At 38.4% G+C, this 19,618-nt stretch overlaps 1 protein-coding gene across 1 annotated transcript in view; it reads right to left on the bottom strand.

Annotated features, from left to right (window-relative positions):
• Window positions 1-10,341, bottom strand: part of adamts16 (ADAM metallopeptidase with thrombospondin type 1 motif, 16) — a 39,635-nt gene extending 29,294 nt beyond the window's left edge. The window contains exons 1-4 of the mRNA XM_088410542.1: window positions 10,243-10,341; window positions 9,987-10,074; window positions 7,132-7,487; window positions 1,462-1,810 (exon numbers count right to left, since the gene is read on the bottom strand). Of these exons, the coding sequence (XP_088266668.1) occupies window positions 1,462-1,810; window positions 7,132-7,487; window positions 9,987-10,074; window positions 10,243-10,305 (856 nt within the window). The 5' untranslated portion in view covers window positions 10,306-10,341. The remainder of the gene's footprint in view (window positions 1-1,461; window positions 1,811-7,131; window positions 7,488-9,986; window positions 10,075-10,242) is intronic.
• Window positions 10,342-19,618: the final 9,277 nt, after the last annotated feature.

Raw genomic sequence — 19,618 nt, 5'->3', positions numbered from 1 at the left:
CGGTCTACCTGCAGTATTTTCGCAAAGGGATGGCACATTCCTAGAAGTATGGACTAAGTGGTCATGCCATTTAAAACTTTGACATGATGTCACTATCTGGGTGAAATTTCAGTCCCGTAGTTTCTACTATCAATGCTAACCCTTTAATGTAACATGCAAATGATGTAAAGATCAAAGGTTTAAACAAAAGACTGTAATTGTATATTCCTAGTTACACATGGATATGTACTGTTGGGATGGAAGACAATGTCCAACTTTCCATTTCACAGCGGGGATCACAGATCCCCCATGCCAGCTTAACAGGGTCTGCCGGCAGAGGGTTTCTTGGAGATCCTCATTAAAGATACTTTACTGAGTTTACTCGCCCTCAACTTTCCGCATGAACTGGAGCAAATCACTTTCAGCGTCCGCCATGTTCAGGACTAAGTGTGTCTTGTGCTCCATTTTTAAAGTGAATGAGAGAAGCCACTTTGATGGATTTAGAATCAAGTCGGTTGTGTGCATGCATACAATGGTGCAAATCGTCCATTTCTAACTGCAGCAGACCGTCTGATATTACATAAATAGCAATACTTGGTGTAGCCTGCACCTGCACGCAGTTTGACCGCACTTTGTACCAGAATTGCAGTGGGAAGATTCAGTAGAGCCATTAGTGTTGACAACTGGACGGTTAGCCTTATAAATATGTTGGCATTTACCATGTGCTGAAACTCTTAACAAACATCATCTTACTTACTGCAAGTTTAAATTATGCTTATTTGTAAAACTTGTCAATCTACTGGTGCAACAAAGGTCAGAGGTGGTATAACAACAATACTGCTTTAAAAATTGTAACTGGAAACCAATCATCCATTTATTTTATATTCTTATCAGAAATAATGAATACAATTGCAACAGCTCTTTGTTTATTTTTGATATTAGTCCTTAAAATAACTTCATTGATTTCAGTTTTTATAATTATTAACTAGCAACACTTTCTGGCTTAAATTTTTACTTTTGGAGGGGGTAAGCAGGTGATCCACTAATGTAGATTTGTGACTAAAACACAGCACAGGTGTTCACTGATGTCATGCTTAAAGAATGAAAACACACAGTGTGTTTTCACTAAGGATAGACAGCTGGAGCGCTGCAGGTTAATGGTGGTGGTACCGGTTCCGACCTCTGTGACACAGCGAATGTTAAATGATCTTGAAGACATTAGTCCTGCCTTCAACTGCATATATTGTATATATTTCCCATAACCTTTCACAGGTCATGTCTAGCAAATTAACATACGGTACCTGGTAAAACTGTTGTAATCACATGGAAGCCGTGTAATCATTTTCTTCAAACCTTACCTCACCCATTGTTTCTTGAACTGTAAACAGGCCTTTTTGTGCTTCTACATATTAATGGTATTAACAACAGAGAACTTTTTTCAGTATTTGCCGCACAATAGAGTGAGAGGTTTCCCTTACATACATTTCTTCCGTCTTCCGCAGAAGTGTTGCCTCTGTCTCTCTTTGTTCATGTAGTCATCATCGTGCCAATGGTCGCTGTGGTAATTTCCTCTGCTTTGATCCTCCTGCTGTTCCTGAGCCTGTTCACCAGTCTTTAAGTTAGTTTGTGTTCTAATGTCATAACTCCTGTCTGCTTTGCGAAGAACTGAATCTGTTGATCTCTTCTGAGGGTGATGACCCCTGTCCCTGTCGCTCTTGTAGAGGATGTGTGGCTGGTGATGGGAAGGTGCTGTGAAGTTCTCTCTCTGAGCAAAGTGACGGGGCACCGGCCTCAAGAAGTAATCTGCATCGTGGGTACGAATCAAACCTGACTGGAAACAAGATGCAAAATGCAGTTATCCCTAACCAGGTGTCTATCAGCTTATGTTTATTTTCCCTCATGATTAAGCTATGCACTCATCAGCCAAAATATTAGGGCTGCAATATTAACCCATGGGTGTCCATAGTTCTATACAGGTCCCAAGTGCAAAAATTTGCTATAAATATCCAATCGCTTTCAAGTTATATTGTCCTACATCTCCAAGGAGACATGGAAATTAGCCTAAAGGGGTGCAGCGATATTCCACACAGACAGACAAAACATCACCTTCTCCTCAAAAGTTTCTATAGCTCTGTCAACAATTAGTCACGATTCTACTCTGCACACTTCAATCACTGGTTTTGTTTCTTCATGTTTAACATCTGTTTTGCTGCTCAGGGTTAGACCTTACCCCAAAATGTATATATGGCTGTCAGATAAAAAGAAAAAACATGTGAGGATGGGTTCTTCATGTTACTATACATCTTGAGTTCAGAAAGCTCAATGCTTCAATTAATCTCTGAATAATTAACATTTTGAAGTCCAAATGAGTCATATGCTTTACGGTGTTTGATTTTGAAGATGCCTGATTGCACCTGGCTTGGCAGTGAGTGCCTCCTTATACTACTCCAATTTGTTGATGAACATAGAGGATTTCTTTAACAGTAACAGCTTTCCATGGTAGCAGGGAGGTAGTTAGCTGAAGTACAATGTTTATGTATAGTTTATATGCACAAGTTGCAGGTCAGCAAAAACTTTAGAATGCATAGTATGCGTGTTACTTTGTGTGGATAGTGTGATAATGTGTGTCACTCGCATGTTATGCCAGCACATAACTACTATATATTTGGACATCGACTCTTCTCATTAAATGAGCTTTTACTGACTCAGCGTCAGGCCGTGGCTGTATAGTAATGGTCTAATAATACAAGCCAGAACAGTTGTGGAGGGTGTTCCTGCTGACAGCTTACAGCACATGATATGACCATCCACATACATGTGCAGTATATGTCATGAGCCCATTCTGCATAAAACAGTAACACAGTACAAGAAAACGGCACATTTTATCATGCACTTTTCAAATGAAAACTATGCCTCTGGTACTCGGGGGCATTGACATGCACATACTCCATAATGAAAAAAAAATGCCCAACAGAAGTTGGAATATTCATAAATCATTAATTACTATTAAACCATTTTTAGTTGCTTCATCTTTTAGTGTAGTATTGAATCTATTTGCAAGTACTTTCAAGTGTGTTTTGAAACATATTCAAACATACCTCCAGGTGCGATAAAATGAGTGTGCCAGTCCTACATGTTTACTTAACAATAACAGCTCAATGCATCCATAGATACATGCATTTGGGATTGAAAAAAAACATACCTTTGATGAACGGACACACCATCTCTCTCTCTCTCTTTATATATATATATATATATATATATATATATATATATATATATATATATATATATATATATATATATATATATATATATATATATATATATATATAGTGTGTGAATGCCCAGAGTGCCCAGGGAGAACCCATGCAGGCTTGGGGAGAACAAGCAAACTCCACACAGGCCGGAGAGAGCTGGATTTGAATTCAGTCGCTGAACTGTGAAGTGAACGTGCTAACCACTGCGTCACCCGCCGTTATTGTAATGTTTTTATATGAGTTTTACAAAATAATATTCCACTTTCATTGGACTTGAGGTTTGGAGCTATATCCTCGACTATCACATTCCTATATTAAGAGATTAGGTCACTCCATTGACTTGCCTAAATAGAAAAGTCATCAGATTACACACTGTAGTGCACGAGGTGCAAATAGCAGTCATAAAATGCTGGAAACACTACTTGAGATGGTGCAAACAGCTGGCCTCTATGGAGTCAGACACATCCAGACATGCAACAACAGGAAAGGGTAGGAGGGTTTCTATAAACGGAACTAAGAAGAGGAAGCATTCAGTGCATTAAAAGGTGCACCTGACCGTGTGTGGAGTCCCCTTTTCCTCCTGGCATGAAGCCCAAGATGAATTTAAACTACGGATTGTTAGGAGAAATACTGCAATTGTTAGTACATATGGATAGCAAGCAATAAGCAGCGGAGGTGAAAAACGCCCCAGTAAAATTGGCACAAATCCACCTCCAAGAAACAGTGATCCAGCAAAGTCATGTTGATTTTAATATTGCTTTGCGAACGCAGGAGGCTCAATGAAGCCTTAAAATTCATGCTGATGTCAATGTAAGCCATACCTTTGTCATGTGATGGCTCACTATAGAAACCACATTTGAACACACTGAGAGGGAGGAACACATTTTCCAGCTCACTTACAAGTCATCCTTTAAGCACACTTGATTGATGTTCCATGTTTTGAAATGTGACAGTAGCAACCAGTCCTTCACTTTTCAAAGCTGCTTCAAATCTGCGGGGCATCACTCATTCTAAATATTCTTGGAAATCCCAGAGGTTGGATGCATGCGTACTTCTGTCATTACTACTTCTACAAGCCCTAAAGCAAGAAATGTAACTTTTATAGGAGGAAAGCACAAGCACCTTCAAGTGAGTGGATGCCATTAAGTCTTTTTCCTCTTGGCACAAAATAGTCTTCTGCCATAGAAATAAGAGGGAAATAAAACTTGGCCAATATGTCAGTGACTTTATATATGTTTTGAGAACAATAAAAGGAATTTCTCTATTTAGATTGATGTACTTTTAAGCCATACACAGTACCCTCCTCTTGTCAGCCTGCAAGAGTGCTAACAGATGCGGAGAAAATGGGGCTGTTCAGAGAAGTGAGTTTGAAAATTATGAACTTAGAATAAAAGCTAACGTGTTGGCCGTTGTGATCTCAAATACTCCACCGTTTGGAGCTTTCGTTGCGTAAAGTTATTCTTCGGTCATGCGTACATTCTGCCATATCCCATTATTGGTTTTACAGTCAGGGCTGGCTGATTCACTCTGTTGAAATACAGAATTGTCAAACAATACCCCAGACTCACATCATTAAATGACACCAAAGACTGAAGTGATTTATAAAAAGAACTGTGGAGAGACATGAATTTTAAAAGTTTTCACGTCAGCAGTTCAGAGTGAAATGAAGGATAACATGTGTGCAACACTTGCTCACATGATATTTAGGACAAGACTGACAATAAGGGAAGGATTTACGGTACCAGTAAAACATTTGAAAACACCTTAACATTTAAATGGTCTCAAACACATTGAGTAAAAAAAAAAAAGAAATCTAATGACTATTGAAAATGTAAAGCTGCAAAGTCTATTGAGATAAGAAATCTGGTTCAGAAAATATACCAAGATGCTCATTGAAAATTTTAAATTATATCAATCACATATAATAACATATTCTGTTTCACGTTTTGTTTATAAATGATAGATTCCATTCTTCATATTATGACGATTTAAATGTTAATCTACAACAAAGGAAATTATGAAATTATGAAAAAACAATTAGTGTTGGTGTCTCCAAATTTTGGATTAGTACTGTACATTATACATACTCACCCACACACCCCCATCCACACATCCAACCATCCATACATTTTCTATAGGCGTTTATCCTCAATCGGGTTGCAGGCTTGTTGGTGCCTATCCCTGTCTTTGAGCAGTTGGTGGGGGACACCCTGAACTGGTTGCTAGCCAATCACGGGGCACTGAGGGGCAATTTGGAGGGGCAAGGGGTGGATTTGAACTTGGGTCCCCTTATTTGAAAAGAGAATGTGCTAACCACTCTACCACTGAGCCGCCCTTCTACACCCACACCAACACACACACTATCCATCCATTTTCTATAGCCGCTTATCCCCACAGGGGTCGCAGGCTTGCTGGCGCCTATCTCAGCTGACTTCGGGCAGTAGGTGGGGGACACCCTGAACTGGTTACCAGCCAATCGTAGGGCACACAGAGACAAACGACCAATCACGCGCCCAATCACACTTCAGGACAATTTAATGTGTCCAATTTACCTGCCATGCATATTTTTGGGGAGTGGGAGGAAGCCGGAGCCAGGTGGATTTGAACTGCTATTCACTGTGCCACCGAGCCGTCCGCCTCACAGTTACACCTAACCCTAACCCTAAAGATAGAGTGAGAGCGATAAGGCAAGCATACAATATTCCACTTCACTACGTCTTTTTAAGTACCAACCTGAGTCAGTCCTTGCATGAAAACCGTTTCTACAGTGCCTTCCTTTTGAGTGGATCTTTTACTAATCCTGTATTGCTGCCTCCCACAAAGAATGCATCCCTGGAGTTTGTGGTTAAGGAGAGAAATTCCCAGACAAACAATACAAACTATCAAATACCAGTAAGGAATCGATGAACTATCACTGAAAACTAAACAACAAGCTACAACATATCCTGTTTTGCCATGCTCACATAGCCATGAAATAATTGGAATGACATGTCTTCTGCTTTGTACTTGAACTTGAACTTGGAAAAAAACAATGTGGAATTGATCTGCTGAAAATGTCAGTTCAACTCTGAGCGGATTACACGTGTATTAATGTTGTCCTTTGTTCTCCTGAATGCTAAGAGGACTAGCTTAGCAACTTGTGGGCTTGTGGTGGAGCTGCTTCACTTAAGCACAATTATTGTCATTCCCTCTATATTTACGCAGGAATAAAGGACCACCAAGACAAGAAATGAAATTCTGCCAACTGTCTCTACAGAAGAATACAGGGCATAGAAACAAGGAGGTCACGATAAATCTGTAATGCACCAGCTAATCACACACACGCATGCACACAACCACATGCATATTTGCCTAACTTCAATGGGCATTTCAACACACATTGATTGTCAGCATGTCTTTCTTCATTCTAAGAGACACTGAATGTATTTTTATCGCAGATTCTTGTTTGATTCTCATAATTGCATCTGTTCTAATGCTTCTTTACTCTTCCATCAAATCAGTATCTGGTTAGTGTGTTAATATGGTTTTAAATCTTAAAAACATCTACCAGTGTAGGCTTTATTTCTTTTCTATGATGGAATACAATATTTTTGTAAATGTGTTGAAACTGCCCCTGCACCCCCTGCCACTCCTTTAAAAAAAAAAAAAAAAAAAAAATCTCAGTTGTCAATGGTTTCACGTTAAATGTAACACAGCGTTTACGATATTGGTGGTGCCAGGCAAACACAAATCGAAAAAAAAAATGTCTCTTTGGCTCAGTTGTAAATCACTTGCTACATCCGTTTTAATGATGACAATTTCTTATTGAAAACAGACACAGACCTGATTTATCAACTCCTACATTCTCATTCTAACTGTTCCGTAATGTGACTCCAGGCATGTTCAGACTTACCATCCCCATGCATGTGGACAGCGCCACCGACGAGTTGACCTTTAGCCTCAGTGACCCCTGGTAAAAGCAGAGGTGGTCCTGCTGGTAAGCCCTCAGGCTCTTGGTGCCGTTCTTTCCCAGGACCTGGATGGCGAAGCCAGGTGCAATCAGGGTCTCGGAAGCCTCCTGCAGCTCCATGTGGAAGTCTTGCCCCAAGCCGCTCACCCGGAAGTGAGTTGTTTCACTGCTGCCGTTAGCGTTTGAAGTGGATGTATCTAGAGACGGGGAACTTCGTCGTCTGCGCTGATGGTGTGCAATTTCGTGGGAGATGTAGACACCCTGGTGGGTGACCTCGTATGGAGATACGAGCTCATATTCTGGTCAGGATGAGAGAATGAGATATGACATTGGAGTGTTAGAAATGTGTTAGAAACAAAAGTGTTAGAAACGAGCAATGTTTGTCAGAAAATGTGATAGTGAGAGTACCAGCATTGACAAAGTTACCTTAAAAAAAAAGTAGCTTACTTACTTTACCGATAACTTACTTTAAACAGTAAGTTAGATTACACTTTGCTTGACACAATGACACAATATACTTAAGTAGTTCAGATAATAGCAGCAAAGACAACAGAACCTCTCCTGTTTTTGCTATATTCATGTGAGTACACAGCTTAGTCTGCTCGGTTGGTCCAGAGGTTGTTTGTTTAATACTCCTCTGTCATATTTTATGTTTTCACCGTTTATGGTCATAGCAAGTCTTATGTCCATTCAGGGAGAATGTTGGAGTTTATGCTTTGTTTTTAGCTGCTTAATTGAAAATACGATTCTATGTTTGATGGTCCTACTAGACTAAAAGAGATATATTTGTCATGCCTTGCTTAGTGCTGGAAGGAAAAACAAGAAAAAGGGTTTGAGGCAATTTGCAACTCATCTACTTGAGCAAATAATGTTTGACCTAGCTTTTTACTGCAGTTTTTGTTTTTAACCCTCTCTGAGGTCAAGTAACTGCAGCTCATAAAGGCAGTTGGGCACAAACACGGTCTCCTAAACCAGCTTCATCTTTGAAGTGAAGTAGTGAAGTTAACCATTTGGGAAACAGCACAATTACTTTTCCAAATGCAGACACTATTCCATTCATCTTTAGATTTTCTTAGCTCTCTGTTGACCAATTATTAATCAGTCTGTAACTTAATTCTAATTTTAGGTGCTTCCAAGAGACTATCTACTGTATATTTGAGGAAGGATATTGTCTATCATCTTTGAATGTTAACGGTGAAAGTGGGTGCCTGGTCTTAAAGGCTAATGAAATGTCAATGCACTTGATAGTCATTGATTATGCAAGTCACAAGCAAACAAACATATAAAATTTCATTGTTGACTTTGGTATACTGGTTCTCTTGGACAAGGCAATGCAACTGGCATGCCAAAGAAAATAAATTTATACAATTATCAGGTAAAAGCTGCCCTTAGTATCTCACCAACCTTGAACTTGCTGTCAAAAAAGGCGGTCTCAGTTACCACATTTTATAACCATGATTTAAGATTCCCAAAACATTGAGTAAATATAGCAGAGGGATCAAACCATACACAGTGGCAGCCATTGTGTCATCAATATCAAGTATCGTGGTTTGAAGATGTGATGTATCTTGATGCTGACATGAAGCAAATCCTCTCAACATGACATAAGTTTATTAACATTAGGAGCGTTTATTTCAAACACCGTGTGCTACTACTGCATATTTTTAACATGGGTGGCCATGGTGGGGAGCCCATCTCCAGGCCTTGAAGTGTTTCAGCTCTGTGATCATTCCACAAAGACCCGAAATGAGCACTCAAATCCTTCAAGTCTGAAGAGTCTACTTGACATGAAGGCATTTAGACAACATGAACATGTGTCTTGATGTTTTGATTCACCTATCCGACACACACATGCACACATACACACACACACACGCACACACACACACGCACACACACATTTTAAGCCCACTTCTGTTCGTCCCCCACACCCCTTAACTCAAAAACCATCTGCAGTGACCCATGTCTGACAGTATACAAACAAAGGGTGCACGGGAACTGAGCAGACGCGCACACACATATCTTGTCTGATGGAACGTGACGAGATCCTGCAGTGGTTAGTTTGTTGGTTTAGTGGCTCCTGAGTGCCATTAGTAGGTCTGCTGATATGAGGTCTCACCAGTGGGCAAAGTGGTTTAATTTTGACATCACACTGGACATGTGACCTCTTTTCCAACCAAAGCATCTACCTTATGTACATATTAACTACATTATCACTGGCCAAAAGATCTTTAACAACCTCATCAATATAATCTGACACTGCCAACATCCTGGATCAATATCCACATACAATGAGTTGAGTTGGGAGGGTTATTTGTCAGTGTCTCCTTATCACACCATTTTGGAAAAAAAACAAACAAAAAATCTGCATGGCTTTGTGGCCAATACAGTTGCTGATGCAGCAAACCACATTGATTTGTACTAGGAAAACAAAAAACAGATGAATGTCTCTCCATAACCAGTTGCTCTGCAGTAAGTCGAGCATACGTTTGTTGTTTGATCAATACATCATAGCAGTAAACGCTATCGCCAAACTTGAGCCCAACTTTTTAACGGAACCTTTATGATCGTTTAAACTGTGCCTGCATTCATCGATCTCACTCAAGGAAGAAACCTGTGGCACTGTGCCGGTGTAAAATAACCGTGCACTATGCCTCGCAGCGGCGAAGAGAGGCACTACTTGTGTGAACGCATCAGAATCAGCACGACAGTAAAGGGAACTTTATGCCAAAATAATGTATAAACCGTCTACACCAGCAAAATGTCAGTCAAAACATTATCTGGCTTTTATGAAGTACCTGTGTGCTGAGGTAAACCAAGCGAACGAAGTAGTGCTGAGGAGCCGGTAGATTCAACACTTGCAGCGCCATCATTTGAAGGAAAGCCCTGGAAAGAAGTAATACAACATATATCGAATTTTTCGAAGTAAAATTAAACCATACAACACATTAATCCATACACGAAGCTGCCGTTCGTGTACGTTGACAACTTTATGAACTCACAAGGTTGTGCACGCGCATCCTGCGCGATGCCGGGATCACAACAGCAACTTACTTGATTTAATGCGAGAATGCAAGCCAAATGGAAAAATAAGACCGTCCATAACCGATCCATCATCTCAGCGCAGGTCGGTCACAAAGGCGCCGTGTCTCCTGGTGACCCTCCTTTTTCTCAGTAAGTTGCGTGAATGCAGCGGCCGCTTGCATTAAATTAATGATGTACAGTAAACTGGTGATCAGCAGTGATGAATGGACCATAGTACTTTCATATGCAGAGTGGAGTTCCTTTCTTGTGCCACTTTGTTCCCCTATTCATTTTTGTCCCTCTCTCTCTCTCTCTCTCTCTATCTCTCTCCCTCTCTCTCTCTCTCTCTCTCGCTTGCTCGCTCGCTCTCTTTCAGACAGACCCCTCGATCAGCTATCCTTGCCAAACATTTTGACTCCCACTGTAATCATCGGTCTTAAATAGATTGTTAGAATTTGACAACACCACATGTATAGCAAGTAGTATATGTCACATATTTGTGAGACACAAGCCACTTCTACTTTTCAAGGGAAAAAAAAAACTTCACTTGTTGGGCACAGCATTGTGGACACCTGTACAGTCTTATTCAGGAGAACCCAGCAGATGACACAAACATTCACGTAATCCAAAATGATAAAAATGGATCATCATGTAATTGCAAATACAATGTCAAAAGAATGAAAAACAAAGAGATAAACGCCTCTATTCAGATACAACAAAATTTAAAAGATTCATCAATAAATGTTCCCTTCAGATAGTCTCTACTATATCACGTTGTTAAATCTACAGTCTATCTAACGATTGGTATTAAAAAAACTATTTTCCTCTATTCCCTCTGAAAAGGTTAATTTTGGTTTTTATAATCCAGGTTGTATATTAGAACGTATTGTTTTGTGCAAATGTCCTGAATGATGTCCAGCACCAACTGAAGTCTAAATGTGTGCGTGGGTAGATGTTTTTTTTTTTTTGGGGGGGGGGGGGTACACAGTCACACAAATGTGCATTTGCATCAGTAAACACAGGAACACACATCGCATCAGGAGGATGGTCCAGGGCACGCTGGAGTGACTTTATCTCCAGGTAGGCCTGAGAATGCCTTCCGATCATCCCGTTGCAGCTGGATGAAGTGGCTGGGGAGAGGGAAGTTTGGGCCTGAATCCGGATAAAGCAGTAGATGATGGATGCATAGATTGACATTACATAAGCAGAAAAAACTTGTAGTTAATCATGAGAAGATGGATATACACAATTACTTTTACAAGGAGTGAAAGTGGAACTCCATGACGAGAACATGCAAAAATGACCAGGGCAACCATAGCTTTCAAGTAGACACTTGGAGACCCTAATCATGTGTGTCCATGGGATGATGACAATAATGCATTAAATAATGCAGTCAGTCAAATGCCAAACATGATGAACTGGACTTGCCCCCTGATGTAAACGATGATGCCCCAATATTTATGCCAAGTGCATGTGCACCTGTCTCCAAAAGTAGAAACAATGAAGTTAAACTTTCAGTAGTCTAAATCTTGTAACCAAAATCCAAAAATAAACATTCTGCTCTGCAGAAGGTAATGTATCATTTGTGATTTATTTAAGAAATTAAATTACTGACCCTGCTCAATGTGATCATCTTTCTCCCATCTCAATTGTATTAAGCAGCTGCTCTGATAGGCAACTTGCCAGCACGCCTCAATTCACCACGGGTGCTCACAGAAGGACTTAGGGTGTGGGAGCCAGAGAATTGGGAGTGCTTGTTTTATATTACTGGAGCAATTTATCCTCCCCAAAGAAAACCATGAGCTTACAGAATCACAGCAGGGGATGTGTGATTTTGCATTGCTCAGGATCTGTATGAGAAAGAATGGGATATTTCAAATGGTTGTCAGTTGTATGGAAAGTCGGCCCAATATCTACTCCCTGGTCGCAACATTAACTGCACCTGCAGAATCTGTTTCAGTTTAAATCGAGTGTTATGGAAAAGTTCTCTAAAATTATAATTATTAGTGCAACTGGGAAAAATAGTAGCGATAATCATCATCACATTTAAATGATTGCATACAGTGATCTCATACAGTGTTGACCAATATTGAACCTTATGATGTGCAAAAGAAGATTAGATCTCACTTAGATTTTTTTTTTTTTTTTTTTTAAAGATAAGCTCCAAAGCTAGAGCACCTATTCCTAAAGTTAGAAGTTGTACAGTAGGTGATTTCATTTATTTTAAAATCCTCTCCATCATATTCATGTTTTCCTTTTTTTATATTTTGAATTATATTATATTTATATATTTTGAAAAATCAAGTGATAAACAGAGCGGAGTCAAACTTTGAATATCAATGTCAACAAAAATGATTGATTCCTTGTAGAAGAGAAAGAGAAAAAATTTCACGCCCCTCCTTCCTCCCTTGACTCGCTGACTATAAATACGATTATTATAAATTAAAAAGTTGTATAAGTATGCCTGAACCTGTATCTTTTTTTGCTTGATGAAAAGAAATCAGCAATAATAATCAACTTTCAACAACTGTGAATTATTTTTTAGAGTTTATTCGGGTTACATCTTAGTCTAAAACAGAAAGAAATTACCAAGTGCATCAAAGTGCCTGAAAAAAAAGATGAAAATTCTTATTTTATTGCAATTACACATCACATGACAAATCAAAGCCCCCCCGACCTATGAATGGCAGTTATTCTTCAGTTTGACTCTGTTGGGTAGACATATGATACAATGGTAATTCTTTTCATATGTTTGAAGGTATCTTCATCAAACGATAAACTATATTCTGACATCATCTCTGAATTGAATAAGCAAAAGGAATATACATACATACACACTCACCAGAAAACATTTCTTGCATAATTGCGGTTACATATTTAGCACACTGAATGTAAAATTTTACTGTTGCTTAAACATTTCCAAATGTTTCTGTTACAAATCTGCAACAATATACTGCAAAAAGCTTTGGGGGTTATAAAATATACTGCAAAAAAAAGTTGTTTGAAAGGGCTGAGCATAAATAAACAGTCCATATATTGACCTGAGTTAGCTGTGAAGGATCTGACCTTTTAACCTTTCAGTTAACATACACTTAACAGTCAGCCTACTAACCTTTTTGACTATCAGATGGACCATTTCCATGCCTGCCTGTCTTCCATCTAGCGACAAATGCTGGTGACAAGTTGCAGCGCAGAGGGAAATGCTTTCGTTCCATCATACAATGATGTCCTCTCTTTTGTTTAACATTCAAACAGCATTTATTTCATGCTTTCATTAAAAAAAAAACAAAAAAAAAAAACAAGACATGCAAGATAAAAACGAATGAAAGGTTCTGGTCTTCAGTGTATTTACGCTTCAGTCGGGTACTTAAGTTTCATGTAGGACCTTTATGATTTTTAATCCACTTCCTCACTTACATCGCTATATGTGTGTGTCATTGTATTTTGTGTGTGAAGCTCTCATTAGAGAATTACAATTACTTTGAGTGGGAACCGGCAAAAGTACAGAACATACTCCAATGTTTGTGGTCTTTGTATGCGTAAGTAGACGGCAGCTGTAAAATTCCTCTCTGCGCTCAAAAGAAAGGAGTTTGATCGGAGCTGACATGGAGCAAGCGTGAAGGGTAGTGGGAGAGAAAGGTGAAGATGAGAGTAGAGCAAAGGGAGATGGTAGTTGCCAATAAGTTTGATGACTTAACTCAAACTTTGAGCAAAGCTTGGATGGCTGTCTCAGAGCGTTGATGCGCTTGCAATTAAGGTATCACATGAACGTACGCCATGGTTCATGAATTTTCCCACTTGAGATTAATGTTTTTGTGTGAATATTTGCAGATGTGGAAACAGGTTGGCTTTTGGCCACATTTATTATTATTGAACTAGAAATTGAAAATGACTTTTTTTTTTTTTTAATAGAAATAGAAATGCCAAGTACAAAACCAGAAAAATTGATACATGGCAGTCATATGATGTCATTTTCAGTCAACACCATTGGCAGAACAAGGCAATAATAAAATGTATGGACACAAATGCTTATGTTTTGACAAAAAGGCTTTTATTTTGAAGTTGTTTCCAGAAAGTATCCCACAATGTGTCGACCAACAACTTTATATCGCACAACCTGTTGTGACATGGGAGTCACAAATAATGACTTGATATAAAGTCAAGTCTAGTCACATTTTTTTATAAAGCACATTTAAAAGAAAGGCAATACACCACAGCTGACTGGAGCTGTATGCAATTTTAAAACTATTTTGTATTACGAAAGATTGCAGCTGTAATTGTTCCTTTATCGTTACATTTGCACACTAAATTGTTAATTTTGTTACAGTCTGTAAAAAGAAAACATTTTTGAAACTGGAAAATTTACATGAGGCATATTTATTTTGTAGACTCAATCTAGTGAGACATCGCTAATACATATATACACATTGTTGTGTTCTCAGCAGGTTAATAAGGAGACATTGTTAAAGCAGAAAAATAGAAAAGTGTTATACCATTGAAACTACATTTTAAAAGCTTTCATTAAGCAAGATACAATCATACCCATTGTGGACTTTGAGACACTTGAATTTAAGGACTATCAATTTGATTTTGACTTGACTAAAGGACAAGGCTGAGAGAATTCAAAATATGCTATTATTATTGAAGTTATGTCATTGTTGGGGCTGCAGTTGGAGGGAGTGTCAACATGTCTTGCTTTAACCCAGGTTTATCACACGAGCAGATATGGTTCACTTCGGGACACATGCACTGAGTGAAAAGGGATTACTCAAGAGTCTTGTGATTTTTACTGATACTCAATCATGTTTCATCACCACTTTGACTGCAATTTACATCTACATTAACACATGAATTTAGGGTTGGATAAGGTTCATTTATAAATGCTCATCTGTGCTTTAAGCAATACACTGTAAGCTTTAATTAAACGTTTAATTATCAGCTTGCAAAACTGATATTCAATGGTTCCAATTAATAAAGAATCTTGATGATAGACAGTACACAATACAGATATTTGTTGATACTTTTTCCGCCTAAATGACTGATGTATACAAAATTAGAAGGCCATATGAAAACTATAAAGATTTACAAATGGTTAATAAGTTGAACAAAATTATTCCAGTATCATCCAACTAATAAGGGACACATATTTGAGAGTACAACACGTGGCTTGTAAGCCCAAGTTTAAAATGAAGGACTGAAAAATTGTGCTAATTATTGGTCATCAGGTGTATGTGATCACTGGGGCAGAAAAAGCATCTCTGAGGCTGTAACCTAAAACCAAAGTGGCCAGTCTTATGACACTCTGCAGGAGTAAGAGCCTGCTAAAGTTCATCACCTCTGTATTGTGTAAGCAGTCCAGTTATTATACCCCCCTTCATCATTGCCTCAAAAAACTAACTGTTCCTCAGAGATGATGAATTTTAATTAGACAAGTGGTTAAGAATGTGGCCTGTGACCGTAGGTCCTTGGGGTTGGTTCCCAAGAGAGGCAAGGAGGACCGCGGTGGCCTTAAGCAAGTTTCCCATTTGCACCATCAAACTGCCCAATACCCACTAAATCTGTGCACGTACAAAATGTATCTAAGACAACGAAATGGTCTTGATAATAGCTCACTCCCTTTTGTAACTTAGGTCAATTTGCAGTCCAGTTTCACAAATATGTACCATGCAAGAATATATGTAAAGGTCAAAGAAAAAATTCTGAAGAAAATTCATTTGCATTTTGCCCAAGTGTTGTCTAATTGTGTTAAAGGTAGCTATTTGCCATCAAGCCATCTATCTGTTAGATGAAAGAACCAGTAGATCTACTTCATACTACTTTGTATCTGTAGGACTTTTCCACAAGAATGTTCCTGTAGCTGCAACCAAACATTTGCATGTGTGGTGGTCGCTTGCTTGTCTAGCTGACCCACACAACTGGCTACTGTCCATAACGACGCTTGAACTGCTGGTCTAGCCTAAGGACAGAGTCTATGGAGGCTAACAATACACAAAACTTCTTAAGTGTATATATATATATATATATATATATATATATATATATATATATATATATATATATATATATATATATATATATATATGAACTAGGTCACAATTGCAATACTTTTGTGAGATTATACTTAAATTCATGCAGGATATGTTTTAGCTGCAAAGTATACTCAAAGTGCCATGCCACATTTACTTTAATACCAGCTGAGAATTTCTCCGTTTGTACTTTGGTGGCAAACTCGGTCAGTCAAAATGAGCAACAACTTCCTTACCTCCCAGGAAATTCAAAGTATGAAAGCATGACAGACCACCCAAGTATTTATGCACAAATACTGAAAAGCACAAAAGGTCCCTCTAACAGTGAGTTGGTAGTTGTATTTTTTCCACACAGTTCCTGTTATTTTGGTAAGACTACAACTTTGCCGGCATACATTGCTGCAGCACTGTAAATAGTGTACAGTGTATGCTGGGGAGGAAAGGTCCACATCCATCCTTGTGGAAATTACGTCCTTGCCTTTGCATGAAATTTCTGCTTGTGTTTCTGCTTACTATGTTCAAATAACCTGTGTGGCAACATTTTGGTTTTCCAGTTGAAGAAATAAATGGTCAAATATTAGCATACCAGACAAAAGACAGTTTGGAAACACTGGAAAAAAAACAAGCAAACAAAAACAAAAAAAAACGCCAGTCACCGCCGCTAACATCTACAAACTACAAATGCTGACATCTGCATTTGTAGTTTGTAGATTGCAAAGACTTATTGTCACATGTAACACGAAACCACACAGTGGAATTCATTTGTTAAACCAGATCAGCTGCATCTTAAAAAATATCCCGTAACAAAAGGGACTTTCTTGTTTATGTTTACATTTACCCACTTAAATTTAAATTTTCTTTCATTCTGCTCATCAAATTGAAAACTTTGAAAAGTGGAAAGTTAGTGTATATTGAGCACTAATTTCTAATACAAATTTTGCCAAAATCTTGTCTCGTGGACTCAATCGCGAAACAAAGCTTGTCTTGTCTTTGTATCTTTTCCTAGCCCCACCAATGTCAATGCACAACAAAATAAAGACACAAAAACGTTTGCAAATCAGTCATGATAAACCCAAATTAGCAAGAAGTTTCTTCATAGTCCCATTTATTTGCTCTTAATTTAAAAGAAAGATGTATTATTACAGTCATGTGATTTAAAAAACATTACATTGCAATTGGTAATACCTGGTGCCTTCATGTACACCCAGCCCCAGGGGTACTCGTATATCTATTTGCTCTACACCAAAGGTGTTTAAACAAAGTCTGTGTCAAGACAGTGGCAAGCTTGTAACTGTGGGGCATTCATCATGTCACTGTTAGTTTCTTAGTTTCTTATATACAGTGACATGCACAGACACCATGCGGTTACCTGGCTTGACAAGCACACTCAGTCAAAGAGTGAGATACACAGAGATACACTTGGGTAAAATCACCGTGGGAAAAAAAAAAGCTTCTGAAAACAACAAGAAAATGCTCACACTCACACATATAGGGAATTTGATATGTTCAGTTAATCGAAAATGCAATTTTTGGAATGTAATCATTATCATTTGACCCAAATACTCACGGAATGCACTGATGAGTTGCCCACCATAAAAAAAAATCATTAAAGGAAATGACAAAAGGACATTCCAGTGGTTGATTCCGCCTTGTAACAAAAAAATTATTTCGGTCATTTATCAAACAGAAACAGACACGCAACAACAACAATAACAAATACACAACCGTTACAGGTCATCACCTCAGTCAGTTTAACTCACCATCACAGACAGACAGGGTGCCATATATTGCAGGAACAAAGCCCTGTTCTGGTTTTCAGGTTCAAAGGTCCAAGGGTGATAGTTTACAGAAGGTGTCATAGTTGCCTAAACATTTCTGTCAGTGAACCTGAAAATATTGGTCAGGGAGAATCAAACAGAGATACACACTAAAATCACCGTGGAAAAAAAAATAAAGCTTCTGAAAACAACCTTTTTTTTACGGGGGACCTATAATGGCCATAATCTTGGCTGGTGAAACGCCATTATTTCCACACAACATAATGGGTGCGAAAAGCACCATAACATTGACAGAGACCTTGGCTTGGGTGACTTTCAGGGTCACCTGACAATGAGTGTTAACTGTCACTGAACTCCACATGACCTTCAAACTAGTGGAAAATGTGACAAAGGTGAGTCAATCCTCTTGTCAGACTCTATAACACTTTCATGATAGTTCATCAGAATGGTTGTAATTCCATTTTTTCTTGGAAGTGTTAGGGAATCAGGCAAGGCTAAATAACCACATAGCAGGCAGTTATGTTATGAAACTCATTCTTTCAATTAAGTACAAATTTATTTAGGTGGGGTGATTTTAAGGACGTGATTTAGGATTACCTCTCAGACTTATTACTGAAACACTCTCAAATACCATGATGCCCCTCCTTCCCCAATATTGCTTTTTAACATTGATCAGGCACCAGACACATTTACACAGACATATATATATATATATATATATATATATATATATATATATATATATATATATATATATATATATATATATATATATATATATATATATGAGACGGGGAGGGGGGCTTCCCGCACACCTACCTTCTGATGCTAAACTAATCGAATAAAAACCTGCTCTACAGTCACTGCATTTTTGTCTCAGTTCTAACGGTACTTTAATACCCTCTAGTGGACCAGTTTCGGTACTGCTTTTAAATGGTGGGCGAGGACATTTTTTGATACAGAATCTTCCAAACAAAAACGATGACCTTGTGCAGCGACTACAAAATTGTAATTGTCAATTGCAAACAAGAGCTGCAAGCAAACAAGTCATGTAGTTATTTTATAGCAATGAAAAAAGACCACTAATTAATGTGTGTGAGTGCTTAAACACAGTGCTGTGAAACTGCAGATGCCTCCTTCCTGATCTCTGTGTTTTTTGCATATTTATCTCTCAAAACTAACCACAGTTTTGAGAAAAGCGGAGTTTTATTTCACAAGCCACACTTAAATCAAGAAATGAATCAAGAAATCACCTTAATCTGTTAAACAAAGTGAAGTATGGGTCAGTTACAAACTCCCAAAACCAAACGCATCATGCCATAATCTAAAGAAATTCCAAAAGAAATGAGAAAAAAATTTCTATGTCATTTCCAAGGCTGCAAGGCTCCAGCAAACCACTATCAGAGCCATTATCCACAAATGGAGAGAAGTGGGAACAGTGACAAATCTTCCCAGGAGTGATCAACCAAGAACGCCAAGAATTTGAAACCTCATTCAGGAAGTCTCAAAAGAACCTAGAAAAACATCCAAAACAAGAGGCCTCACTGACCTTCGTTAAGGTCAGCATTCACAACTCTAATATATGAAAGACACTGGCCAAAA

The sequence above is a fragment of the Hippichthys cyanospilos genome, chromosome 3, assembly GCF_059441005.1.
Source record: "Hippichthys cyanospilos isolate Australia breed blue-spotted pipefish chromosome 3, RoL_Hcya_1.0, whole genome shotgun sequence".
Taxonomy (NCBI): domain Eukaryota; kingdom Metazoa; phylum Chordata; class Actinopteri; order Syngnathiformes; family Syngnathidae; genus Hippichthys; species Hippichthys cyanospilos.
The sequence above is the reverse complement of the archived record's forward strand: the minus strand, read 5'-3'. Positions and strand labels throughout refer to the sequence as shown.